Source organism: Toxorhynchites rutilus, chromosome 2 (genome assembly GCF_029784135.1).
Source record: "Toxorhynchites rutilus septentrionalis strain SRP chromosome 2, ASM2978413v1, whole genome shotgun sequence".
Lineage (NCBI taxonomy): Eukaryota > Metazoa > Arthropoda > Insecta > Diptera > Culicidae > Toxorhynchites > Toxorhynchites rutilus.
Genome location: NC_073745.1, coordinates 334926282 through 334954183, shown reverse-complemented (window position 1 = coordinate 334954183; position 27902 = coordinate 334926282). Strand labels below are relative to the sequence as shown.

The 27902-nt window shown below is 41.1% G+C and overlaps 3 protein-coding genes across 4 annotated transcripts in view; 1 reads left to right on the top strand and 2 right to left on the bottom strand.

Annotated features, from left to right (window-relative positions):
* LOC129771579 (epsin-1) overlaps positions 1-27902 on the bottom strand; it is a 280095-nt gene that overhangs the window by 66858 nt on the left and 185335 nt on the right. The gene's annotated exons all lie outside the window — the stretch shown is intronic.
* On the bottom strand, positions 97-27464 carry LOC129771578 (mediator of DNA damage checkpoint protein 1-like). Of its 2 annotated transcripts, XM_055775350.1 has the most exons (8): positions 27278-27464; positions 27076-27180; positions 18025-18306; positions 16940-17965; positions 16043-16878; positions 10515-11614; positions 543-854; positions 97-465 (listed from the first exon to the last, which is right to left on the bottom strand). In XM_055775350.1, the coding sequence occupies exons 1-8, from the start codon at positions 27287-27289 to the stop codon at positions 251-253; spliced, it is 3888 nt and encodes a 1295-aa protein (XP_055631325.1). In that variant the 5' UTR covers positions 27290-27464; the 3' UTR covers positions 97-250. The 2 variants fall into 2 exon arrangements, with proteins under 2 accessions (XP_055631325.1, XP_055631326.1); XM_055775351.1 differs by lacking the exons at positions 97-465; positions 543-854 and adding an exon at positions 10422-10453 and having other exon boundaries at positions 27278-27434.
* Positions 24814-26744, top strand: LOC129771580 (carboxylic ester hydrolase-like). Its single transcript, XM_055775366.1, has 2 exons — positions 24814-26097; positions 26177-26744. Exons 1-2 carry the CDS (start codon positions 24880-24882, stop codon positions 26642-26644), a joined length of 1686 nt encoding a protein of 561 aa, XP_055631341.1. The 5' UTR covers positions 24814-24879; the 3' UTR covers positions 26645-26744.

The window sequence follows — 27902 nt, the reverse complement described above, 5'->3', positions numbered from 1 at the left end:
CCGGTCACGCTACTCCATTGATGATCCATATCGTGTGTTTTCAATTCTATGGTAGTTCTCAGTATTTTCTCTAAAGTAACAAATACGCAGCAGATATGTGATGTTTAATTTTCAACGTTCGACGCCGAAAAAACGTGTCGATTTTTTAATAGTCAGATAATCAAAAGTTTGAAATGGCAACAGAAAAGACACGACATTAAAAATAGTAACTGGTTAAAAACTCAAGAACATAAATAATACAATTCCACCCCTACGTGAACCGGTAGTTGCGAAAATTTTTGTAGTGTTGCATTATGGACAGCATGAACCCTTCGGTGCTAATAATCTCGATATTAGGATAGTGTTCCCGAAACTTTGGCCACATGGCCCTATCCTGCTGGTCGGAAATCACAAACATCTTGTCGGGCTGCTTCGGTTGCTGAGTTGGGAACTTGATAACGCGACCCCCCGCACTGGCCACCATCACTGTTATCCGAACAAAAAGCAATGTTGAATGTTAAAGAATGATTGAACTGTTTTCTAAAAAAAAGCCATAAACTTACACTGCACCTCCTCCGGCGGTGGCCTGATGCTGGGAGTTACGATAACTGAATAATCCTGAAAGATCCTTGCTTCTTGCGCCATGGTGAGCGATTTTTTCAGACTGAACTTGAATCGGCGCTCCACCTCGTTATCCTGTAGGATGTGTTCCCAGGGATCGACGGCGAAACTGCCGCTTTTCTCCACCACTTCCAAGTAGGACTGTCCGACCACCGGAATGCCCTTCGCGATGGCACAGAGAGACTTGTACGTGCGGTAGATCTTATCCGAGATCAGTATGGAGGCCAGCTCGGGCATGTCGACAATGAGGCCACCTGGAATGAAAAAAAGAAAGTAAAAAATGCCAAGATCATATAGGAAAATTGTTTCCGAGGTCGAAAAACGATAACACATTGTATGGAAATTGCTATGGAAACGGTCCGAGAAGGATGATCTGCTTCACCCAAGATCACTTCAGGTCAATTTCGCACGATTTACGTGAATTTAATAGTTTTTTTTATTTTCTACCAGTGTTACCTACCTTCTGGAGGGCACAGGGAGCTGCCACTTGCCACTTGCAGAACGATAATCTTTAACGATAATTTCTTCTCGGTTGGCTTTAGTTCTTTTAACCAGTCTTTGGATATTGAATGAGCTGAATATGAATCAATGCCCTTCACTCGATTCTCCATTCATGAACGATGTTCCCTTTGAACCATTCAACACTGTGATGTCGGTCAAATTGCCTCGTTGCCCTGCCATCGATTTGCTTGTTGCATTCCTAATATTTTGCTTCGGGAAACATTTCGACAACATTTCGAAATATGCAATTTCGCAATTTGCGAAATACAGGCAAACCTTTTTTTGTGCGGGGATAGGGATCGCATAAAAAAATCGTGCAAAACTTCATCTGTATTATTAAAAAATCGTGTTCGGTACACATTTTGAAAAAAACTTTTTTTGTGCGGTAGATAGGAACCGCATAAAAAAAGTTTCCCCCAAGAAAATAACTCAAAACCACGCCGTTCACTGTTCAATTTCCTTTTGTTTCCCTGCTTTGTGATGGGACAGATTGCCTTTTCGGTTGCGCTTTACTGTTTTGTGCTTTTAGTTGCATGTCGAAACGTGTTGTTGTTAGCAATCATGTCATGCAAAAACTTAGAAAAACTTAGAGCATTAGATGGGAGGAGGGGAATGATTTCAGAAGTGGATAATTGAGACGCAAATATGCTTTTTTCGCACTGAAATGCATATAAACCATCGAAAAAACTAAATGGACGATAACTTCGTCAAATATGCTTCTTTTTATATACCACACAAAAAAACCGCTCACATCATATTTTAGAAGTGGTTTCACGAGTTTTACGTACCAATTTTTTTTTTGAAAAATTTCCAGTGGAATGGGAATCGAACCAAAGGCCGCTCTCTTTCTTGAATTGTATGGCCCATCATTTCCAACATGAGCTGCTTTTGGGTGACGGCTTGATAGAGGTAAAGTTTCTACCGCAAAATGTGACCTCTTCAGCCCATGGACCAACAGGTTATTCAAATTACCAAAATAAGTTACCGAGACAAACTACATCTCTAAGTTGCCAATGAGTCTGACTTTAAGCAGCGGATTGAGAAAATCGACCTTAATTACGCTTCTTTTAGGCTGCATGAAGCATGGGTGGATGCCTCCTAAACAGTGATTCAACGATGTTGGAAAAATTGCAGCCTAGATGGAGCCTATAGCATATAGTTGGAACGAAACTGCTGCACGAAGTCGACTTTGCGTATATTGTTCAATGCCCAGATGGACATCGACACAGTTGAAACAACGGAATACCCCGGGGAAGAATTTTGCGTTGATGAATACTCAGATGCCGGAATCATCGCTCTGGTACTGATTGAAGATGACGAAGGCTGTGACGGCATATAGGAAGAAAGAAGTTATTCGATTTTAGGGGGCATCGTACCTCCAGGTCCAGTATTGACTCGAACCCACCAAGTCGCTCAAGAACTGGCCCGGGTAATCGAATGGGCTGAAGACAATCACTTCGTGATGGCTGATATTCTGCACCTCAGAAAGATTCGTTATGATGCGCTGCAGATGTGCTTGGATGAATAAACTTATGACAAAACATTTCCGAATACAATATTGTTTATCATGATTTGAAATAGTGTTTACGTTATTCGAAAATGCAAACATCAATTTCTTGAATAAAAATTAAATAAGAAAATGAAAATATTTTTTTTCAATATTGGACAAGGTCGTTGGAAACCACAAATGGCTGCCTCTGCGGTGCCAAGGCAGAAAACAACGGGGTAGGGGCATATGGAGATGAGGCCAGAAATGTCCTATGCACCTATTATGTTCACCAATGAACTACTTTTTGGATTCTAAGTTACTAGAGTTTTAATAATAGAATAGCTACCTCGGGAGTATTCGGAACGCAACCGCATGGCATCTATGACCTAGACACTAGATATGACCACCAATGGACTAGTTTTTAAATCTCGAGTAAATAGAGATGTCACATGATGGACATAGTACGGTCCTAAGCACTGCTTTGATCATGCTCATTATATTACCGGAACATGTTCCGGCCATATTCCGGAATCAATTGACCAATTCCAGCCGTTTTTATCGGCAACATAAAGGATCATAATGGGTCCTATTATAGGAATCGAGGCGATAAGAATTTTGCTCGTTAGCTCTATTTTACTATTATAGAAATCGAGCAATTCGATAGCAACGAGCGAGTGATAGAATTATTTTGTTTTGGTTTGCGTCCCTGATATTTTCCTGTGGGAAACATTTCAGAAACGCTTAAATATATGCAATTTTCAACACATGTTCGTTTGTTTTGATCAGTATTTGTTTTACGGTGCTGCCAGAATAGTCTATACAAGGTAAGTGTTCAATCCAGCATTATTTATATTAATCATGTTAGAATTTACAATGCAGAACTACTTTCAGCGCTATCTCAGTGGCTGAAAATGAGTGGACAGAAAAATCACCATCAATTTGAACGACTCGTTGACCCAATGGAAGCGAATGTAAACATTGTTCGAGGTATTTGTGGAGACAGTTTGAATAGAATCTCGGTTAAGCAAAAGTGGGAGGAATTCAGTGAGGAGCTTAATACACTGAGACCATCAATGCGTCTTGGTTCAGAATGATAGAAAGTAAGTGTTTCTTCTACGATACATATAACTTCATAAGTAAATTTTATCATATTCTTTGAATTACTATCAATCGAATTTCCTACCTAAACATTGCTTATTCCTGCTAGCGTACATTATTACGTGTTACTTTTGTCAGTTTTTTTTTTTATTTCTATACTATACCAAACTTTCTATACCATATGCTAAAGCTGAAATGTCTTGTAAAACAATAATGATTTTTTTCAAATTACAGATTTGGATTGACATAAGGTGAAAGGTAAAGAAAACACTAGCACACAACAAGCGAGAATTTAGGATCACAGGTGATGGCCCAATACAATAAAGCTATTGACGCCGCTACAACAAGAAATCGACGCTAAAAGAGACATGCAAAAAAAATTATTTTGTCAAGAAAAGTGGAATTCATGCGTGACTCCTTACGGAATTCCATTGATTGCAGTTGTGAAAATACATGAAAAAGTTAATTTTCTAATAATTATATTTTTGTAAAGTAAATTGTTCCATGATGTCGTTTTTATTACACATCCATGCATGCACTACGCCTATTGAGTTTCATTCGTTAAGGAAATATCAGTTTCCTCCAAAACATAACATAACATAAAACATAAAAAGTGTTAATATATTTTGGAAATATAGATATTTATAATTTTCATAGCAGATGTCTCAAAAAAAGATTTGGCATCTTTGTGAAACATTTCAAACTCGTTTCAAAATATTTCAGCACCGCAACTGACATTCGAGCAGAGTAACGAATCCAGCTGTTTTCCTCGATTTCTATAATTCTAGATTTTACTCTGTGTGATAGTGATAGTGATTGTATCGAATCCTCGATTCGATTTCTATAATAGGGCCCAATATCATTCTTTGATTGAGCTTAAATTGATTGAATGAAAAACTAGAAAACTAAAAAAACAGGATTTAGGAAAAACCGTTCGTTTTTGGCACATGTGCCAAAGTCGAACCGTGCCAAAATCGTACGGGGTCTGTATCTTGAAATCTTTCGAAGCATTACCTCGCCTCTGAATCATGCCGCCTTGCAAGAAGACATAAACACTATGCTGACATGGTATGGCGAAAACGGTATGCTTGTAAAAAATAAGAAATGTATGTAAGATTATTCTCTTCAGTCGACGTTATAACCCTACTTACCATGAATATTTCATAGAAGCCGGGTCACATCGGTCAAGTGTTGATTGAAGGGTAGAAGGGTTGGAAAGTTTGACACGGATGATTTCAACTGCATTTTGGATTGGAAAAAATCGGTGCTGTTCATATTTGTTACAATCGGGTTCTCAACTACTGCAACCTGCTCGACGCATGCTACGAAGTCGGAAAATGTGTAGAACTCTTCTCCCTGATGCTTCCTCATACTTCGCTCGACTGCGGCATGTTGGAGAAAATAACAAGGAATGGATTCTCGCATACATTGATGAATATACGCCGAACTGACGCAGGTAGCAGAGCTTAAATGCTAAGTAATGTGAATGGTTTAACGGCAAGCAGCCACGTGAATCACGTATGTTACTGAATCAAATATACAGCTTACAACCAACGTTCAGGAGGCAAGAGAGTGTTGCTAGGCTCTCTTCGAAAGATGCTCACGACTTTTTAACGATATGAGTACAAGTTCTTCAGCACATATGCATCGAAACATTCGTTCTCCCTTTTAATCCGCACCTATTTTCAGCACGAACAGCAGTTGCTTCGTACTTTAGTGTGAGAGATTCAGAGAAACTTAATCGTTAAGTTCGTTCATTCAAATTTGATCAGGATTTGCTGAGTCTACCCAACAGTCCTCTCTCTTCAACCACAGCAGTATCAACTTCTACTTCCGAACGACATCTTTGCCATGTTGGCTAAGTGTAGAATCATCAGCCAGCTATATTTTTCCGACGTCTTCTTGCAAGTGGAAGTTAACGAGCAGTACCGTAGTTTGCTGACGATCAATACACATCGTGACCTCTAGCTGTACAACCGCCTGCCGCTGGGATTGAAGATTGCATATGTCGCATTCCAGCAGCTCAATGTTAGCCAGACTGAGGGGTACTTTGGTTAACTCGATGACTTCCTCGGTCACTCGGTCACTTGCTTGTCGAACGACTCGTCATCCCGTCATTAGATTGGAAACAGTGCCTCGTGGCCATCCGGACATGCATCGAACGAAGGCATTCGCTAGGAGCTAGCTACGTGTACAGTAGCCGTTCGCTTACTGAGTCTACTTTAACTGGACTGCCCTTTAACAGGGCTTGCGTTAACTAGTTCAAATTAGCAAAATCCGAACCCGTTATCGAGCTTCTGGGTTCACCATCAGTACATGTTCCAGTGCCAATAAACGACGACTACAAGCAACCGAGGTCCTCCAACCTAAATAATCCTGTGTACACCAAACTCCAAGGTAGAAACGATTGGAAGATGGCTCTCGCTTTCGTCGTGGAGATGATCAGCGAAGTTATTTATTTATTTATTTATTTATTCGTCTTCGATTTAACGTACAGACTACTAATTACTCCTAAAAATCTTAATTCTATTTTTAAACACGCATCGATTGATTTCATAGTCAAAACAGTCATTAATATAGTTAAAAGCACGGAGAGCTGTGTTGGAAGAGTTAAAGTAACCGTAACCGTTCCGGTGTGCGGGGACAGCGACAATTTGTGAGTTCCTCAGTTGTCGTGGGGGCTCGTATAGAGGAATGTTCTGCAAGAATTGAGGACAGTCAATGTTGCCACGTAGAATGTCAAAGACCATTAGTTGCTGAATTGCTCTGCGCCTGGCATTTAATGTTTCCATTTTGATTAACATGCAGCGGGCAGGGTAATCAGGCAGATTTGACGAGTCATTCCATGGTAGGTTTCGTAAAGCGAATCGAATAAAGCGCTTCTGTATTCTTTCAATTCTGACAACCATGGATACGTCATAAGGTGCCCAAACAGGGGCCGCGTATTCTAAGCTACTACGAATCAGGCTGCAGAATAATGCTTTCTGTGCGTAGATGTCGGTAAATTGCCAAGTGAAGCGTCGAATGAAACCAAGAATAGTAGAGGCTTTGGCTGTGATGAGTGCGACGTGTTCATTAAATCTAATCTTGGAGTCAAACGTGACACCAAGATCACAAATCGAGGTAACGCGCTCTAGTGGAGAAGATCCGATAGCGTATTGATGTTCGATGATGGTGTTTCTTCGGGAAAATGAAATCACCTTGCATTTGTTAATATTGACGCTCATATCGTTTTCATTGCACCACAGTAGCAGTTCGTCGATGTCTTTTTGTACAGCGAGGCAGTCGAGTGCAGTCATAATAACGCGGAAAATCTTCAGGTCGTCAGCAAACATTTGTTTAAAAGATGACAAACGGGGACACAAGTCATTGACGAAAAGAACAAACACGCTTCCTTGTGGTACTCCAGATGTGATTTTGAAATTTGAAGAACGCGTGAAGTTAATCGATACGGAGAACTGACGGTCTATTAAGTAAGATAAAATCCACTCAACCAGCCAAGTTGGAAATCCCATGGCTTTTAATTTTCCGATCGCATATTGGTGTGGCACGGTGTCGAATGCTTTCGAAAAATCAACGTAGATGGAATCGATCTGCCTACGGGATTCGATCTCACGGAACAACGTATTGGTATAGCACATCAGATTTGTGGTAGTAGATCGGTGCTGGACGAACCCGTGTTGAAACTCAGATATAACAGGATGAACCAAGTTGTAAAGGGCGTTGTGGACTAAAGTTTCAAAAACTTTGCTCAAGCTGCAGAGGAGCGATACTCCACGGTAGTTCTCAACTTGATTTCGATTTCCTGCTTTGTGAATTGGAACAATCGTGGCTGTCTTCCACACGCTGGGGAAGGATCTTTCGCTCATCGAATGGTTATACAGACAGGAAATCGGTGCAGCAAGCGATCTCGCACAATACTTCAAAAGGGACGGAGGAATGCCATCTGCTCCAGGGCCTTTCGATGCATCAATGTTATCCAAGACTTTCGTGACTTCGTCTAGTGTGAACTGCAGCGTTGTAATGTTGAAGTCAATTCCTGTATGCGACTGAAACTCGTTGGAAGCAATGGTGGCGAATTCGTGTTGTAGACCGACTTAAAGAACTTCGCGAACAGATTAGCAACTTCAAGAGAAGTACTAGCAGTGATTCCATTGAATTTCACTGTGTCCGGAATACGGTTACTAGACCGCTGCGATTTTACGAATTTCCAGAATTCCAATGGGTTTTGCTTCAGGTTTGCTTGCGTTCGTTTGACGTAATCCTCGTGGCTAACCTTTAGGAGCTCGTTATACTGCAGTTCAATTAATCTGAGACTATTTTTACTGTCGATTGCTCGGGTATTCAAATAACGTTTGCGCGACTTACGCAGTACATTCCGTAAGTTGCGTAGTTGAGAATTCCACCAGGGTTGCCACGAAGTGCGCCTCGCCACGCGTCGTTGGAGAGGAACCCGTGCATAAACGGTTTCGTATAATTTGGCATAGAAACGATCAGCCAATACATCCACAGAGTCTCCGGTTAAAATTTGTTGCCAGTCGATAATAGACAAGTCGTTGTTTAATGAGCCGTAGTCACAAAGCCTGAAATTCGGTTGTGGAGACGATGGTAAGTAGCCGTTCACGTCTTCATCGAAGTGCCATCTCACAAAGGGAAGGTTGTAATCGCTTATCGTTAAGATTATATCGACACTCGAAGACCTATCCACGATCGTCTGTACCGCACTGATGTGAGACGTGTAGACATCGGGACTGGAGAGAGGGCGAATATAAATACCGGTGATAAAAAGCGAGCGGTGCATTAGATTAATACGGACAGCCATTTGTTCGAGTTGTAACTCACAGTCCCGAATGTCAGCACGAAGCCAGGTTTCCGTTAAAACCAGAGCATCGTAATCACACGACGAAAGCTTCAAGCGTAGTTCAGTTGTCTTCGTGCGTAAGCCTCTCACGTTTTGATAGTAAACGGTGAAGACGGAATCTATGTCATTCCGTGGCTTGACGGTCCTACCAAGCATAGTACTGGAAATCACGGGACTATCAGGAAGCGGATAAGCCATTGAGTCATAGTACTTGCCTGACGATGGCAACTGGAAGGTCCCCTCACCATTTTCAACCGCAGGGCCGAGACGACTTTGATGGCGGGATACACATGTAGACGTAGAATAAGGTGCTGTAGGCTCGACTGGGTTGAAGGGCTTAGGGGCTTCCATAGGGCTAAGTGGTGTGCGTCTCGGTGGAGCGAGTGATGTATCCATAGGATTCAATGCGATGGTAGAAATCGATGAGCGTAGAGTAACAGAACTGATAACATTGGTTTGACTGGAACATGGGAGAGCATCAGACGCAGTAGGAATCGTAAGATTTCGGTAGTTGCCTGAAGTAACAGTAACGTTATGTACAACGTGTGGATCGAGGATCGCCGAATGCTACGCTTGCATGTCAATCAACTTCGGAGTCGCCTTGCCGCTGGCACGATACCGAAGCAATCCGCTGAGAATGCCACCTTGCACCAGCATTCGCTACCGCTGGGCATTTTGTTGGGTATCAAGTCAATCAGCAAGTTTAACTTCACCCGTATTAGAGTCATGAAAGAACCATGGTAGGTTCCGGATCAATTAGTGCGACGTCAACGCCATGTCACCAGGTCCCGACCTTTCTTATGTCTTCAGCATTATCAATGATAATTTATCATCATCATCTGGTGGTAGACATCCCTATGCTCATCGTCATTCATAGTAACTCATGAGTTTTCAAACAAAATTTGACAGTTATAGCTAAAACCAGTAAAGCAATTGCGCTCCATGGTTTGTGCGTACTGGGAGTTCCATTTCGTTGCGAAAAAAGTGGACATGGCCAAGTACTTCGATTCCGCCGGATACGCCTATTCCGGTATCTATAATATCCTTACACTTCTGGAGAAGAATGAGAGCATTGAACGGAAGCCTGGTTCCGGTCGTCCGACGATGCTGCACGATCGAAAACTGCAACTGAAACTAAAGCTTTGAGCCGGGAAGTCGAAGCAACGGGCCGGACGGTGAAAAAAACCTAGCGGAGATGGATATCATCATGCGGAAACGTAAGTCAAGACTGGCCGTGTAGGAACAGCAACCCTCCGAACGTCTCCCAGCTGCGTTCCATCGAGAATTTCTTGCCAAATCTGAAGCGGAGAGTGTACTCCAACAGAGGAGGAATTATTAAAGCTAAAACAACTGAAAAACATGTCAACAGATATGTTTTCGACAGCAATGGTGAAAGTCGGGCGTCGCGCATCGAAATATGTTTGTAACATGGTTTGTAACAATTTTCCATGAACATATGTTTTATGGGAAATTTGTCAAATTAATTTATCTTTTGTAGTTTTTTTTATCGCCTTCCGATGATTGTACATTTTTTTAATGCAATCGTTATTAGTAATTTGAAACTATTTTTGGCATGACTGATTCGGCAGCTCTGTCACGCTGTACATTACCTAGCTTGTATGGATTGATAAAATATGTATCATAAAAAGCATGCTGTTTAAAGTTCATTTATTCAACTATCAAAAAAGCAACAATAACATAACATGAACCGGTCATGTGAAACAATCAAAAATCGTATTCAAGAATATAATATTTAAGAATGTTAAACAATCGAATGCTGTTTTCATCAGGCTTTAACACATAAGTTATTTTTGTCTTCAAGAATATTGTTGACGAACGCACTTATTTTTCAGTTCGTACGGTTGTTTCACGGTGACGGATAAAACTTTATCGCTTTTTAGCGCCTAGATTTTTAAAATTATTATTCGAAAAACGTGCGTAAATGGCAGCCAATATACTACTTACCAAATCTTGTGATCATACGCTTGTAAGGTTCGGGGCTTAGTTTAGTGAACATAAGGCGCGGTTTACTGTTGCGGGATGACTTGCGAGTTCCGGATGATTGCGAGTCGGATGTGACACTGGTTGCTTCGGTTGCACTGGAAGCTGTCTGCGGATCTTCCTCATCACTGGAAATATCGATAGCGCTTGTCCTACGTTTAGTTTGGACACGTGTTGCTTTACGGTTGGTCGTTTTTTCAGCACTCTCAGTTTTTTTGGTCGTTCTAGAATTCTTAATTTCGATAACGTCTTCGGTGGCTGTTGTGCGTTTCGAGCGACTGGGACGCTTCGAATCGGCCAATTCTTCCGATTTCGTTGGCGGTGGCCGTGTTTTTTTGAGCGTAGATTCGTCCTTTTTCTTCGACTTGCTGGATCTCGGCGCCTCGCTGAATGGTTCGGGTAGCTCTTCTGTGGTAGCCTTACGCTTCCTGGTTTTTGTTGATTTTTCTTCGAATTTATTTGGCTGATAATCGACTGACTCGTCAACCCTCGATTTCATTGGATTATCAACGATAGTATGGGACTTGGTTTTTGCATTCCTTACACTCGTTCTTGTCGGCTCGCCACTTTTACTCTTTTCCTCTTCGTCACGTGAATACCTCTTGTTTCGCTTCCTTTCTCTGCTCGCACGTGGTTCCAAGGGGGCGAATTCCTTCGGTGGCTTATCCTTATCTTTGTCATATTTCATCATTTGAATTTTACTGTCGCGTTTCTGGAACACCAGTGCATCTGGTTCATTGTCTTCGTCTGAACTGTCTCCGAACAGGTATTTATTTTTGCGCACGGCGCTTTCACTCGCCGTAGAACGACGCTTGATCATGTCCGAAACGGCGAGGATTTTCTCCTTTTTGGCTATGTCCAAAAACGGATGCTCGGGGGTGTTGAAATCGAAAGATGATGTGTCAGCTTCAGAATTTGGCTTCGATTGGGGCGTTTCCGTGCTTGCGGTTGATCTCTTACTTGTTGATGTGGCATTGCTGACACTGTCGGGTTTTTTGAATCGCACTTCGGAAACTTTCTCCTTTTTGGTAGAGCGGGTTTTCTTTCCCGATGTGTCGTTGGAGCTATAATGAAGGAGAAACAATTAGAAAATGGATATTTTTGGTTGCGATATTATACAGGGTGGGATCAAAAAACTTCAAATCTGATCCAAATACGAAAAATATAAGAAAAATAATGGATTTTTTCTGTTCGAGAATACCTTGACCTCGAAATAGTTAGTTGCCGTCTATTAAAACGTTACTAACAAGAGAGATTTTGTTCCCCTGCTAGCATATGAAAGGATGCATTCGATAACAACTGCACACACAAAGTTGTTCACAAAAATTTACCCTTTTATTCGATTCTGTTGGAACTTTCAGGGAATAAGGAAATACTAATTACAGGGGAACTACAATATTACGTACTCTCGATATAACGTACATTTTACCTCGATATGGTCGGTGTTAAGTCAGACCGGACCATGTGACATTTTTATGATTTCAAGAAAAACGAACATAAAGTTTAATGCTCTGTAATTTCAAAAGCATTTAATTTTTTCGTTCAATATTGTTTTCAGAAATGTTGGCTACTCTCTGGCAATACTTTAACGTATGATAGCTGTAAAAAAACATCAAGGGGGGAGGTGGGTCGAGGTTGCGTTACTTACTGTGTATTAGAGATAGGAAATTGCGTTACGTAGGGGGGGAGGGGGTCCAAAATCCGGATTTTTAGCGTTACGTAACTTGTGCACGACGCCTTTCGACAAGGTACCTTTTAGCTTCAAGAAAATGTTTTGCTGGTTTGAATTCGGTGCTTGGGTATTTTAATTCAATTCAATATACAAAAGATTGTATTTGATATATATGATATGTATGTATATTGATTCAATTCAATATACAAATGATTGTCACATGGTCCACTCTGTCTGCACATGATATAGAGCCATTTCGCCATGGTAAATGGTACATGGTCCGCTCTAACTGCATACTATGAGGGATTTTCGTTGATCAATCCTAACAATTTCGATCCGTTATTCCTGCTGTATGTGTGATATCCAAATCTGATAAATATATATACATACATAAAATATGGTATGTAGCTTACATAATGATTAACCAAATGTAATCATTAACCCGAAATGTTCAATTTTGCGACTTTGTCCCCTCTGACTTAACACCGACCATATAACGTACACATTTCTAAAGTGCAAAGGAAAATTTGTTTGAATATTTTGACGTAGAACGTCTTTCAGGAAGGGTGCCAAATCAGAAAATCGGTCACGTTTTTATGAAATAAAGTTAACGTTAATAACTATTTTTGCCGTGAACGGTTTTACGCGATTTACATAGTAAACGAATCGGAAATTCCCTAAGATTTGTTCAATATGCTATACATTAGTATCTCCTTGTTTGTAAATGATCCAAATACATGAAAACTATAAGCGTTTCCATTTTCCCATACATTTGTTCTGTCCATTTGTGTGCTTCCCCGAACAGCGCTGTTAATAATGAGCAACTTATCGACGAGCAGCGAAGGGGAAATCGTAGGATTTAAAGTCTCCGTGAACAAAGGAAAAGAAACACAATGAAGGGGAATATTTGCCTAGAGTATAAACAGTGGATCTCGCTGAGGCAAACTTTCATCGTCAGGGACGAATGACCTTTGGGTTAAAGTCCCTTCAAAAACAAGAACAGAACAGTCAAACTTTCATTCGGCATTGGACTGTTGAGCAATCCAGTTCACTTTGCTTTCGCTGCGCTTCGATCTAAAGGCGCGTCCACATTATGCCGAATAATACCGATCGGCCTGTACCAGGCGGCATATTCGGTCCGTTATGTAATGTGGACGCCACATCGGGTGCACGAAACCGAAGCCCCATCGGATGTACGAAACCGTCACGAACACACGAAGCACAATGTCGTCAACGCTAATTTACTTCGTTTTGTTTTGGTTCGACTTTCTCGAACCGGACCCACTTGTTTCGGGTTGGGTTCGGTTTGTTTCGAGTCGGTTTTTGGCACGTCGGCAAGCCCGGGCGGTACGTCCACATTTAGTCGGCTTTACCGGGCGGCCAAGGCCGCTCGGCGTAATGTGGACACGTCTTAAGATTGGACCCCACCAGTGGTAATCCAACTTGGATATCGTCGTGTGGTTTTTTCAGTTGGTTTTTGGAGTTATTCGTATCGTGTGTTTTTTTTCCGCGTCATAAATTGGACGCTTCGCGTAGTGTGTGATGGGCAAGAAGAACAGGAAGGCTGGCTCGAGCACTGCAAAAAGCGAACGCATTGCCAGGGTGTTGGGAACATGGACATCCCTAACAACCGGTATCAACATCAACACAGCTGAGCTCACTGGTGGCAGCTAGGCTGTCACCCGTAGATGCGCGCAACGGCATAATAAAAAGAGCACAAGTCCGTCATCGTTCAATGTATATAGTATGTTTTTAGTCCGTTCAGTAATATAGTTTTAATTTGTTTATGTTTACGTTCGTGCGTGTTTTATTTGTACATCATGTACACGGCCACCCCGAAACCGCGTACGTAAAACAGGGACAATCAAATTTTGAGGCAACCGTCATCTAGTGAAGCACGCGATGTTGGTGCAGTGAAAAGCGCTCGCACTGAACCGAGTCTACGCGAGTGTGACACCGCATCGAACAACAGCGAAGTAGGCGACTTCGGCGCGTCGGTCGAAAATGTAAACGCCTTTACCCAGGCAGGAACCAAAATCAAGCTCCCCCCGCTGGTGGTGAAGGCGGTCGCTCTTGACAAACTCATCAGCGAATTCGCATCGATGGGTGTTACAGCAGAGTACAAGCTGTGTGGCATAATTCAGTCTTTTTCCAAGCAGTTAACATTGTTTGTTTTTCGTCATCACAAGGGCTTCGTTGGTGCCTTTGACATTGCATGAATGCATTAAACTGACGTTATGGCGAAGCAGGCATTAAGGTTGTGCGCCAAAAAATAATTTGGGGAATACCTAGCATCTTGAATGTCGTACTGGAATGTTATAAGTTATTTGGGTTCACGTGCCAGTCGCAAAACTGCCTTCAACTAGGATTGCGCTTATCTTGATCATAATAGAGCAATGCTTCTGTTTTCGAGGTTGATGATAGTAACAAAGAGTTTATTTCGCTTGTTTAGACACCAAGAAAGTAAATGTCGTTCTGGAATGTTGTATGTGATTAGGTTGGGGTGGCAGCTGCGCTTATCTCGAGCATGAGAAAGTAATGCATCTTTTTTCGAGGCCAGTAATATCAACAGAATCGTTTCTTTTGAGAATAACGCAAAATGATGAGAAGTGTTTATATTCCTAGTAGTTTCAAGTCACCAATATATGGCTCTGTATGCGTGCTATGGCGAACGCTTGTTTGGCGCTTGGTTTACGTTGTACGAACGATTCCTAGAGGTGCACCTCCACTGAGGCAATACTAAATAACATGTAGCATGATATTTGAAACTTGCAAGTGTTGCCATTGTTGTTGTTTCTTCGCGGTGCCAAAGATATATTGATGTAGTTATGAGATATGGAATAATGGTACTGGTGCAGCATGTATATAATCGACTGTAGCCGAGTCTATGTCAATTGCGAAAAAGGCCACCGGAATAGCGTTCGACGTAATTTTTTAAATTTTCAATGAATTGACATGAAATTAATTGCGACATATGATCAGCTAGTGTATTGTTCTGCGAGGGCAAGAATCATCAATCAATTACCGTCAACTGATTCTACAATGAATTCGGAATTCGGAAACTAAACTAAAAAAATCGGACTTGAGAAAGACTATTTGGAAAACCTTACTGTCACTGCTATCTGGTCGCTTGCTGGATGACGGATCGTGAATGACTTATTTATTGGTGACTTTTTCCGATCGATCAATTAATTTTCGTGAATTCGAGCATTGTTATTGGGTTGAGAGTGGCGTTAAAGCGCAATATATTTTAAGTCGTATGTGAAAAGGGTAATTTTTAGTGGCGATAGCTGCGTTCTTCGGTGGAAAACTGAAGGTGAAAATTTGTTCCACGGCGGTTGCTGTCGCCGCCGTCACCCCACCACATGTGCGGTTCAGTTCGAATTTTTGTTGCCGTACTGAGTGTTCTTTGGAGCGTTGAGATACTGAAAACAATACTTGGATATTTAATAAATTCAGTGTTTCCGTGTCGCTCTCGATAGCGAGCAATCAACAGTGGAGGTTAATTCTGAGAGTTAATTTGAACATCTGCTCGAATTAGCGTTTTATTGTGTAGCGGAACGTTCACGCCTTTTACGTCAATGCTACCAAATATTTGAACTAGAGTTTTATTTTTGAACTTCTGTAATGTTTGTTTCTCACCGACTATACTTTCGTAGCCCTACGTTAACAGTGCGGTCGTGTTTTGGACATCACGCTTCAATATATATAATGTATTTGTTAAGCGATCCGCGACATCGTGACTTATACGCGTTTGTGATCCCAATGAAAAAAAGGTTCATTGCCGCTGATTTAGTTGCTACATTAATCTGTATCTTACCTCTTGCTGCTGCTCTTATCCGCGACAGGCATCGTCTCCGCCAGACAGTATTCTTCATCCAACTGTTCATCGACCGATCGCTGATCGGTTGTGTCAGGAGAGCGCTTCGTTTCAGACTTACTAACAGACGCGGATGTCTTCCGTTTCCCACCGATCGCGCTCGTCTTGCTTCGTTGATTAGCTTGAGCACGATTTTCCTTGTTCGAGGATGGTGAAATGTTGGAACCATCGGCCTCCGCCGACGGTTGATCATCGATCTGTTTAAGGAGAACTGACAATCGACATGTGCTGTTCACCGGAGGCCGAAAGTTCTTGGTCATTTCCGGATCCTCGTCCTCCAAACTGCCAGCAGAATGGTGGGCCGTTAGCGGTTGTGTCAGTAGCTCGTAAGCATCTTTGGGATGCTCCCGCAATAGGGCTGCTAAAGTATCAAACGGTACGGTGTCGTCCAAATCATCCAGGGCTTGGGTCTCGAGATCGTATATACGATCCTCTTTCTTCGTCGAAATTGGTTGAGTTCCTATTTCGAAGGGGTCCAGTTCGATCTCTTTGTTCACCCGCAATGACACATTTTTCTTCTCTTGTTTCAAATCGTCCAATTTCACAAACACTTTTCGTAGAGAATGTGCTTTTTTGATCTCCTTTGCGGGCATTTTTTGGGTGAGAACATCGTAGGCAGACAGGGAAGGCACTTTGAAAGTCGGAGATTCTCTGTTTTGAACATCGGGCGCAACTTGAGTTTGCAGTTCGTATATACTCGTCGAGGCGGACTCGGTGGGATGCGCCGCGGTGGACAATGCTTGCGTCGGCGCTAGATACGGATCATCATCTGGCTCCTAGAATAAACAGAATGTTTGTATTTTCATATGTTTCAAATGTTTAAAATCGTCAACATACCTCAGCTACATCATCATCGGCCATTATTTGAGTTGCCATCTCATACGGATCGACTTCTTTTTCGGCATGATTGTTCGCTCCTTCTTGGTTGAGTGAAATTTCCGCCTCATCTTGTTCGAAATTTAGATCAGGTGTCACTGATGTTTCTCTAGATTGTCTTTTGTTAGCCGCTTTCTTCACACTGGCATCTTTTTTCAAAGACAGTTTGTTTGTGTTTATTGGTTCACGCGATTGTGGTGTAACCCGGTCGAAATCCAGCTCCGGAGTAACGGATTCTTCGCGGTGTTCTACGGTCGATTTATTGTCGAAAATTGCCTTTTTTGTTGTCACTGGTTGATCAAAAATAAGCTCCGGAGTAACGGAGCCGCTCTGCTCTCTATCGATATCCGTTGCAGTGTTTTTGGTGGTATTCGTTTCGTTCCATTCGATTTTGCTGAGATCATCGTTGGTTTCGTTCGCCACTGGAAGGTGCCCGTGGAACGAAATAGAGTCAACCGACCGATCGGGAAGGATCGACTTCCGTTGTGTGTCTGCAGCATCCTTTTTGTAAGAATTATTGATATTCTGCAGTAAATTTTGCGATTGCTCGACGTATGGATTGTTGAAAATACCATCGCCCGTATTCTCATCGTCCTCGGTTTCGAACTTCAAAAAGTCGTCCTCTTTGTTGCCCTCGCCGATAGTGGTTCCAGTTGGTTCGATGTGGGGGGATTTCCCTGCTCGTTCACTACAATCCTGAGTTTCAGGAATGAAGAACAGATCATCATCATCTGCGTAATTTCCTACAACTCGATCCTCCTCTTTGGTTTCATTGATTAGTGTAGTAACAGAGCCGTTCAACGACGGGGAACATCTTTCACTTAGCTGTTGAGTTTCAGGAATGAAAAAGCTGCTACTCCGACGAACAGATGCATTTTTCATCGAAAGAGACGATGAGACATTGGGTTCCTGTATCGAGCCAGCACAGGATGTGCCCGATTGTTGCAGTTTTTTCGGCTCGAGGCGTGATTTTTGAGGGAGTGGTTCCTAGGAATGAAAAAAAAATTAGCTTACAATATGCTAAATCTGCATTGAAAGTACTTTACCTCTAGGCTGCAATCGATGAAATCGGTTGACTCCTCATCAGCATAAAACGAACTTCCGTTAGACTTGTGCATACCGACTGTCAATTCGGGACGACAATCGACCGTTCCGATACGAAATTTGTCGCCAATGGAGACTTTATGCCACTCCAGTGGAGGCATTTGTTTTGTGGAGCGGATGTTTTCTCCGAACAAATATGTTCCACCGTGGGAACACAGATCCATAATGTGCAGTTCACGCGTCGTTGCAACGTATCGTAGCGCCGCGTGTTTCGGACAAATTGACTGTATTCAAAGAAAGAAACAAAATGATGGAACTGAATTATAATTGGATAACATTTGTTTATATTGATAAATTCGTCATTCTGGTTCTAACAGAAAAAGTTTTGTTGACCGAGACCACAATTTTGGTCTAATTTATTTAGGTTGTCATCCCAAAGTTTTATTTTATTTTTCTCTCTGGCGTAATTCGCTTTCTTAACGTTATACACCCAGGTTTTTTACGCGGAGGAAACGTACCTCGTAAAAAAACCGCGTTAATTGTAAAATTCGGTTAAAAAAACCCAGTCACATAAAATCTACGTACGCATCGTGATAGAGTGCAGCATTAATTTCCGTCATAAGTGCGATTCACATACAACATCCACGTCACGTTGTTTTGATTAGGTTGTACAGTAATTTACATCTTATTCGATATTAAGCTAATTGAACAGATCTGTAATGCAACACATTTAATTGGACATTTTCACCTCTAATTGGACATTTTTGTAAACATTAAGTTCGGGGCCCAAATTATGGCCCCATATTGAAAGTCGCCACCGGTCGCGAATGTCCAATTACTGGTCAAAATCGACTCCAATGCGACACTGAGTGGTGGCTCAGCATATCGCATTATAAGTAACTTTCTGTACTTATTATGCCAACATATCTCTTAGCTCCAAATTTCGGAGTGAAAATCATTCGCTGAGAGGAATATTCTATTTATTATTATTTTTGAATAAGGGTCGGACTACGGGGTTTAAGCATTTAATTAATTGAATTCAATGATTTTCATTGAATTTTTCAAAATTTAGAACTGATTCTAGGCATGCTGATTTGGAAGAGGGCATTGCAATTTAAAATTGTTGTAGGTGGCGACATCATGAATAACATTAAATAAATCATTCGTTTGACATTTGACGTGACGGTGCTGGTGGAAGCATTGACTGCATGTCTGAATAGGTGGAGACGTTGACGGAACGTAGACGTTCTTCTCCGTAACGTTCTATGTGAATCGCACAGTAAGCGCTAAGATCCGTCGCAAGCACTGATTACCGTCATATGCTATGAGGGAGCATAAAGCGTAAATGAGATACTGAGAGAAAGATGTGATATTGCTTAAGTTTTTTTACGCGGTGCCCGTGTTAATTGGAAAATCCATGTAAAAAAAACTCGCAAAAAATAACCTGTAAAATTCTTTTTTTACGCGATTGATGCGTGCGCGCAAAAAAAACGCGTAACTCTGAGTAAATCGCACGAGTCAAAACAATATTCACACGCACACTCGCATAATCGTGCCGTGAAATACGAGGGCAGTCCGATAAGTACTTAGCCTACAAAAAAACAAAACATAGTCTCCTTTTAGCTCGATACACTTGACCCAGCGATGCTCCAACTTCTTTAACCCATTTTAGGCCAAGTGTTCGAGAAATTGAACAGCAACTTTGATCATTTTTCATGGCTTTGAAAAGCTTCTATATGGTAAGGTTTTGGCATCAAATGATAGCTCAGTTGATTAGCTATCATTTTGTATAGCTTTATTGGACAATAAATTCGGTTTAAAGCAACTATGTGCGGAAAGTATAGATTATGTACATAACCTAACAAAAAAACTTAATAAAATGAAAAAAAATATGTACCTATACTACAGTATTACTTTGATAAAAGAACACACATTGTGATTTAGGAAAAAAACCATTGGATTGAACCTCCTACAGAACCAAAAATGTACGTTTTGGCCAATGTTTTTGTTTGGTGCTTTTTTTATTTTTTGTCATTTTCCGGTAAACGGAAGAACGGAAAAAAATTATTCTTGAAGATTGGGGTTTCTGTAACGCCAATAATAAAAATTACACCAATGGCTTTTGTTATAAAAATAATTTTTACAGCTTGGTCGTTAATGGGTTAATCCATCTGAAAAATACGTTTTCTCGAGGTCTGCAAAGTAGGCCTCCGTGGTGGCGATGACGTCCTCATTCGACTCAAATTTCAGCCAGGCTAGTGACTTTTTCAAGTTCGGAAACAAAAATAAAATCGCAAAAATCGCTACACGATAAGTAATCTCTCTTGTGATACTGATACCATCGGGCGATGAGACTAGGTACTCATCGGGCCGCCCTCGTATATTTTAAACAATCACCTGGCATCCCAGGAAATGAAGCTCAATGTTTACATTTGATTGTGTTGTTTGGAAGATGCCTGTTACGAGGGTCGTTCAAAAAATAAGTTTCAGTGCCTCAGAAATCACGGAAAAATAAAGTTACGACAAAAAACAAGGTGATTTTCGTAATCGATAACACTGAAGAAATTCGTGACGCAGTTACATCGTACTTCAAAAAGTTGGACGCTACGCACTTCGCGCTCGGAATAGAAAAACTCGTTCCACGCCATGACAAATGCCTCAAACGTTACGGCGATTATGTAGAAAAAATAGGAAATAAAAAGTAGATTACTAAAATCACCTGGTTTTTTGTCCTAACTTTATTTTTCTGCGAGGCACTGAAACTTATTTTTTGAACGACTCTCGCAATTACGGAACTTATTTCCCTGGATTTTTATTGCTTGGTCCGGTTCTTCCTCTCTGGAGCCACCAATGTTAACTAGGGAACTTAATTCTCCCTAGTTATTGGTTTCATTTTCACAAAATTTGTTCTCTTATGGGCTAAGCCCTTATCACGAGAAATCTTGACTAAGTTAGACGCAAAACACTTCAGAATCAGACGGCTCCAGAATGGTCCGCCCGAGTGAAGCGTACGAACTACTACTACTACGATTGAGATTTTCTCGTGTTTTTTTATCTTTTGGGTGCGTGGCGCCTGGTTGCCAACGCTTGGAGATTTTGGATTAAGCGTTAGTCATAAAATTCTGGCGTGCTTATCTTGGAAGCTAAAGAAAGAAAGAAAGAAAGGAGAAAACACATGGTTCCCTCTTGCTGGCATTGATTACATTCATTCTTAAGTCTATTGCGCTTCGATTTTATCATGCGCTTGTTTGCGCTTCAATAAAAAAATATTTTTTTATTTTATTACCGGCTATCTTGCTGTCTAAGCTGGGTCCGTAACGATGCCCATTTGAAAATCTGTTAATTTTTTTCAATCACTGAATTGAATTTGATGGTTGCAGTTGAAAACATACATTGCTTATGCAATTCTAGTTTAGCCATGAAATAATTTCTGAAGATAAAAGTGGAACAAAAGAATACTGATTCACCAGCGAGCGCGGCCAAACGGTCGAGGCACGAGGCTACTCGTCAGTTCTTAATGGTGCTCGGCTTCTGGACGAGACGACCGCTCGCCTTCTCGTCTCGTCTTCTGGGATGGGGCCTATCATCCATTATGTATTTTACCTACTTGAATATACGCAAATTTCAAACTGTCAGACATAGGGCGGTGTGTGTGTTTTGTTCCATATCGATTGGCTTCGTTCAGCAGAAAACTTCCAACCTCTAATGTAATTTTTACCCAAGACGGCGCATAACTGACTGCATTTGTCGCATTCAAGGAATATAGTATTGCTGTACAAATTTTTAAACGCTTTTTTCTCGAAACCATGTTTTTTAGCTAGTGGTACTCACATCTCAGGATCTACTCGACCAATTTGGCTGAATTTTTTTTTCTGTATGTAAAAATCAATTATCAGAAGCTAAATTATCGATATTCGGGTTTATAGAGAATCCCATCCGGAAGACGGTAAGGTAAGAGACCGAAAAAGCGATGTGAAGAGCCGCTCAATGGTATTTATTTTAGCAAATGGTATCTGGTAGCAAAATAACATTCCTCAGCAACACAAGACACATTTACATTTACATTTTTTTACATTTTCTGCCATTTTTCTGCCATTAGAAACAAGTTAACTTGTTTTTGCTCGGCGATTTTAAGTGATAATCGCTAAGTGATAGTCGCTAGGGGCGAGGTCTGGGGAGTAAGGAGGATGCTCGAACACAGTTCATTTGATTTTTTTCAATTGCTCTTGAGTTACGCGAGCAGAATGGTGCCGCGCATTATCGTGGATGAGGAACACTCCTTTCGTCAATAAACCTGGCCTTTTGTTCTTAATCGCAGTTCTTAATCGGCCCAAAACATCACAATAGTACGGTGATGAAATAGGCGTTCGGCGGTCAACGATTCGATAACACTGAAGAAATTCGTGACGCAGTTAAATCGTACTATAAAATTTGGAGGCTACGCACTTTGCGCTCGGAATAGAAAAACTCGTGCCAAGCGTGGCATAGCGATGAAAAATGCCTCCAACGTTACGTAGAAAAAAAAGAAAATAAAACGTAGATCTTCTAATCTACCCTTCAAAATTAGTTTTTACTATAAAATTTCAGTACTTCAGACACAATTTTCGTGCAAGATTTTTCATCCACTTGCAAATAACATGTTTCTCCGTTACATGGAATAAATGTTTGATACAGAAAATATGATAGAATAAAGACAGCCCAAAATCGGACAATTCCGAGTTTTGCTCTTATCAACACATTCGGTGATCCATTTTTGTTTATATAGATAGAAGACGATATAGGAGTGCGTTTTATCACATTAAAATCCATTTCCACGTTCGAACGAAGATCAATTTCGTTACCGCAAACATTAAATGGACTAACAACGCTTGTCAATATGTAATTTTCGAATTTTCCCATTTTCCTCCAGAGTTTTCCGAAATTTTTCAATTGTCATGTTTGATTGGAATATGTTTGGTTGAAATATGTGCATTATTTTTATGGGACCCCCTCTCCTTTCCAGACGAGCAAGGGGTGTCATACCATCATAGAATATTTCTCGTACCCAAAAACCCTCACATCCCAAATTTGGTTCCGTTTGCTTGATTGATTCTCGAGTTATGCGAGTGTAAAACCACTATAGAAACATTTATTGCCCCTTATATTACATTGATTCTCGAGTTATGCAGAAAATTGTGTTCCATTTGTATGAGAGACCCATACAATTATCTAATCAAGTATATGGCATAACTATAACGAACGATAATTCGTCATAAGCATCATACACAGCGCACAAGACCAGTTCACTTCGAATTGTCCATTGGCTTATTGAATGTTACAAAAAAAGTCACAGGAGGGTTGTGTCCGAGACACGACCGCATAGTTGACGTAGGATTTCGTTGGACTATCTGTTGATTTTGTATATGTTTGAAGAGTTGCATCGTTAAACTCTTTGATAATGATTTGGTGGCCCTGAAAAAAGCAATTTTGTTTGGTCGTTGGGTATTGTTTGTTCACTCCGCCAGTGTTTACCGAGTGATGATGACAGAAGTATGGTAAACAGTCGTAGGGTGGTGCGTATCAGATAGAAGATGCCGAAGTGGAATGAGATATGATGAAAACCGCCCTCTGTGACCCTAGACGAGATGCCTCCTATGTTACGTATGGATGAAATGAAGAAAAAAAAACTCACCAGTGTAATATACGATAATTACCAATACCGAACACGATTATAAATTTTTCTCATCAGTAAACACATGTAACTTTAATATAGAGAAAACATATTTGAAATGGAAAAGGTATTTTTTTCAATAATTTTTACTTTCTGAGTGTTTATTCAACTCAATTAATTTTAATTGAACTAACAACACCTAATACTATATGTAGAATATATGAGAAATCACTTTTTCTAATATTTCTTCACTTTTCCAACTTTTCTCGCCGTATGAACTTTCCTTGGGTGAAAATGAACACAACAAAACAGACAGCTTAAGCCGAATGACCCGTTCTCGACCGGGAACACACCTTGGTTTTCATTTATGAAAATTGGAATAAATCGTTTCATATACCGATTCATTTCTAACACAACTGCTACCATATACAATTTTACAACCAAGCAACCACCATTAAAGTTCCAATTTTAAATTTCATATATTTGCAATGCCGATTTCCCTCGAACACCTTGGTTATGATGTCTCTGTTAGGGAACACATTTCGGTGGGAATTAAGGCCCCCTTACTTTCATGTAATTGCAATGTCGTTTTCCCCCAGGCAGCTTGGTTTTGATGTCTCTGTTAGTGAACCGCCCCATGTATCGTCGATTTCGACCAATTAGAAGCGGATATTTCCGTTAGGATAGGGGTTGAGATTTTTCAATTGTTCGATAGTTAATTTCATAACTCATATTATTTTATTCAATTTAAAAAATTGTTATGAAGTGCCAAAATCGATTTACTCAAAAATTTTATCAATCCATCATGAAATGACTGAGCAATAAGCGTTTAAAATTGGATAATTTTCACGATGTGCTCGATTTTCAATTTGTACCCCAATATTTTCCCGAAAGACGTAATCCTACGTCAAAATAATTAGTTCAGGTTCACGTGCTCAAAACTTGTCGAACATTTAATGTGGATGACTAATTTTGCGTCATTTGTTTTACTCTAAGCTTTGTTCAGTACAAACAACAAAATGATGAGCAGAAAGATAACACACGAGTGCATCAACCAGTTATAGGTTCTGGTTCAACCTGTATTTATTTTTCTCTTTCTCGCTTATCTCAGCTATTTGTGTATCAGCTGACTTATCATCTTAGCGAAACTGAGCGCCAGCCCCAGTCGTAGTTCGTACGGAACAGTTCACGCATCTCGAACACTGAGATGTTTTTACGTTGTGTTAGCATTATCGCGATTGCGATCTCTGCTTCTGTGGTAGTTTGTGACGAAACGGTGCTCGTACAAACCGAAAATGGTCCGCTGAGAGGAGCGAAACGAGGCCAGTACTATGCATTCGAAGGGATACCCTACGCCAAGGCTCCATTGGGTGAGCTCAGACTGGCTCCGTCTGAGCTGAACGATGCACGCTGGGAGAATCCTAGAGACGCGACCACACCGGGACCGGTTTGCCTTCAATGGAGCCATTTTGAGGAGGGAGACGATCGAAGCACCGGCGAGGAGGATTGTTTGTTTATGAATATCTACACTCCCGCGCTGAAGCCGTCCGAACCCTTGCCAACGATCTTTTTCATTCACGGAGGAGCGTTCATGTTTGGGAATGGAGATTTCTATGAACCGGATAACGTGATGAACAATCGCATGGTTTTGGTCACCTTCAACTACCGTTTGGGACCGTTGGGTTTTCTCAGCACCGAGGATGATGTGATTCCCGGCAATTTCGGCTTGAAGGATCAAGTGACGGCGCTCAAGTGGGTTCGTCAAAATATTGCCAACTTCGGAGGGGATCAAAACAGTATCACGATGGTTGGATATTCGGCCGGGTCGGCTAGTGTCCAGCTCCACTATCTATCGTCGATGTCTCGTGGTTTATTCAAGAATGGCATTGGTCACAGTGGCTCGGCACTTAATCCGTGGGTGCTAGCGGAAAATTCAGCGGATAAGGCCAGCATGGTTGCTGCTGGTGTCGGATGCCCAACGTCGTCAAGCGAGAGGATGCTCGAGTGCTTGAGATCGAAGCCAGCTAAAGACGTCGTGCGAGCGGTTGAGCCGTTGTTTGATTTTCTGTACAACCCATTTTCGCCACTCGGTGTGGTGATTGAAAAGAAGTCCAAAAATAACCCCGAACCATTCCTAGCTGACCACCCGTATAAGATGATGAAGAGAGGAGAGTTCTACCGCGTGCCAATGCTTCTTTCCGTTTCCCAAGCGGAGGGATTGTATCCGGGTGCGGAGTTCGCAAGTAAAACTGAGTATCTGGAGACCATCAACAGCAATTGGAATAAGCTTCTGCCAAGCATTTTGGACTATCAAACTTCGTTGCGAAGCGATGAATCTCAGCGCAACGAGATAAGTCGTGCGATAAGAGAACGCTATTTGGGTGATAAAGATTTGAATCGTAACAATTTTCGAGATTTTTTAAAGGTGAGTATTTTGATTTCACATCGACGTATGGTTTCCGTTAATTATTAGTCGGATTCACGAATGACCTCCTTTTTTCTAGATAATTTCCAACCGCCTCTACTTTGCGGGCGTAGTAAAATCGGCCAAATTGATGCAGGCGTATATTCCAGTTCATTTCTACTATGGAATGTACAAAACTAAATTCGCGGTCGGAGAATACCTGGCCAAATCTATGGAAAACTTCGGAGTCGCCCACGGGGAAGATGTGTTGTTAGTGTTCAAAACTGAGTTACGAGACGAGATACCGTACACAGAAGAGGAGCTTTTGGTTGGTGCTAAATTTGTGGAAATGTACGAAAAGTTTGCCCGAGAGAGTGTCGCCAAATTCGGAGAGTACGAGATTCCACGGATGGAAGGAAAGGACGCTTTACGTTTTTTGGAAATTAATTATCCAGCCAGTGAACTGCGGACTGCACGACAACTTAGTGATGAGGATTTCTGGAATCAGCTGAACTTTAATGATGGTATGCCAGTCGATGCTACTTCGTCAGTTAAAAACGAGCTATGATCTCGCTCTTATACAATTAAATAAATGTTAAACATCGATCAACATTGAATTAAAACCATGGTATGCATAACAATAATAAATGAGGATTAAGCTGCGCTTTTCTTTGCGTATGGGCTTGAAACGAAAATATTGAAATTATCGCTTCTGAAAACACCGCTCGTTCAATGATCCTTAGATTTGAAAATATGAACGTGTTTTCTGTCCTCGAAATCGGAGTTGAAAATTATTCTTTTTTCATTCAATTTACGGACCCTCCATTGAGCGTCTCTAAGTGACAATTTTCAAGTTGACAGGCGAATGAACTTAATAACTTCAAATTAGTTCAAAATAGATTTGAAAAAATACTCCGATTGTTTAAATCTACATATTACCGCACAATTACTTTTTAAATGTTAAAATTTGCTTTGCATATCACCCATATAAAAACATACCTCATTTTGCAGCCTGATAACACTAAATCGATCATTTTCCGCCATACCGACGAGAGTAACTCCCTCCTTGATCCGATGCCGATCGCCAGCAACATCCAGGAACATCTAGGGGAATGTTCACACAAAATTTGTTAGCATCCGAAGAAGGGTTGTTTGTAAACAAGGTAGCTCTTCCGAAGCACACAGCTTACAAGCAACTTACCTGATAATCCATTTCGAAATTTGTGAAGCTTCTATGTTGGTTATTTTTAACCAGTGGATTGTTTATAACATAAAGTAACAAATTAAACGAACGACAACTTCGATTAACTCAGAAAACAACAACTTAATTCGGCAACATTTTCGCGATTGGACAGGTTGCAGTGTGTTTGTATGGAACAAATATTTGTCAGTTGGTGTTTTGGCGCAGTTCGTGTTTCGGTGAGGGGCTCGTGAATGTTTTTGTTACTAAATGGTTGAACATTGTTAGGAAGTTGGTGTATATAGCCCTTACAACATAAAACTGGAAAAAGGCAAATTATAATTTACTTGTTTTATTTCTTTACGAATAAAATTAACTGACAAAAGATATAAAGTTTTTTAAGTTTATTTTATGTTCCCATATGTATTAGAACCTGAAACGTTGGGGCTATATAACAAGTTTCTGGGCAATGCTGAATCTCAGGGGCTGTCCACATACCACGTGGAAGAAAAAGCACGATTTTAGACCGTTCCCTCCCCCTCTGTGGACAAGCGTGGACAGTTTCTATACCCCTCCCCCTGTTAATCACGTGGACACTCTTTTTACACCCTAAAATAAGAAGATAGTAGTATTGCGCCTATATTAC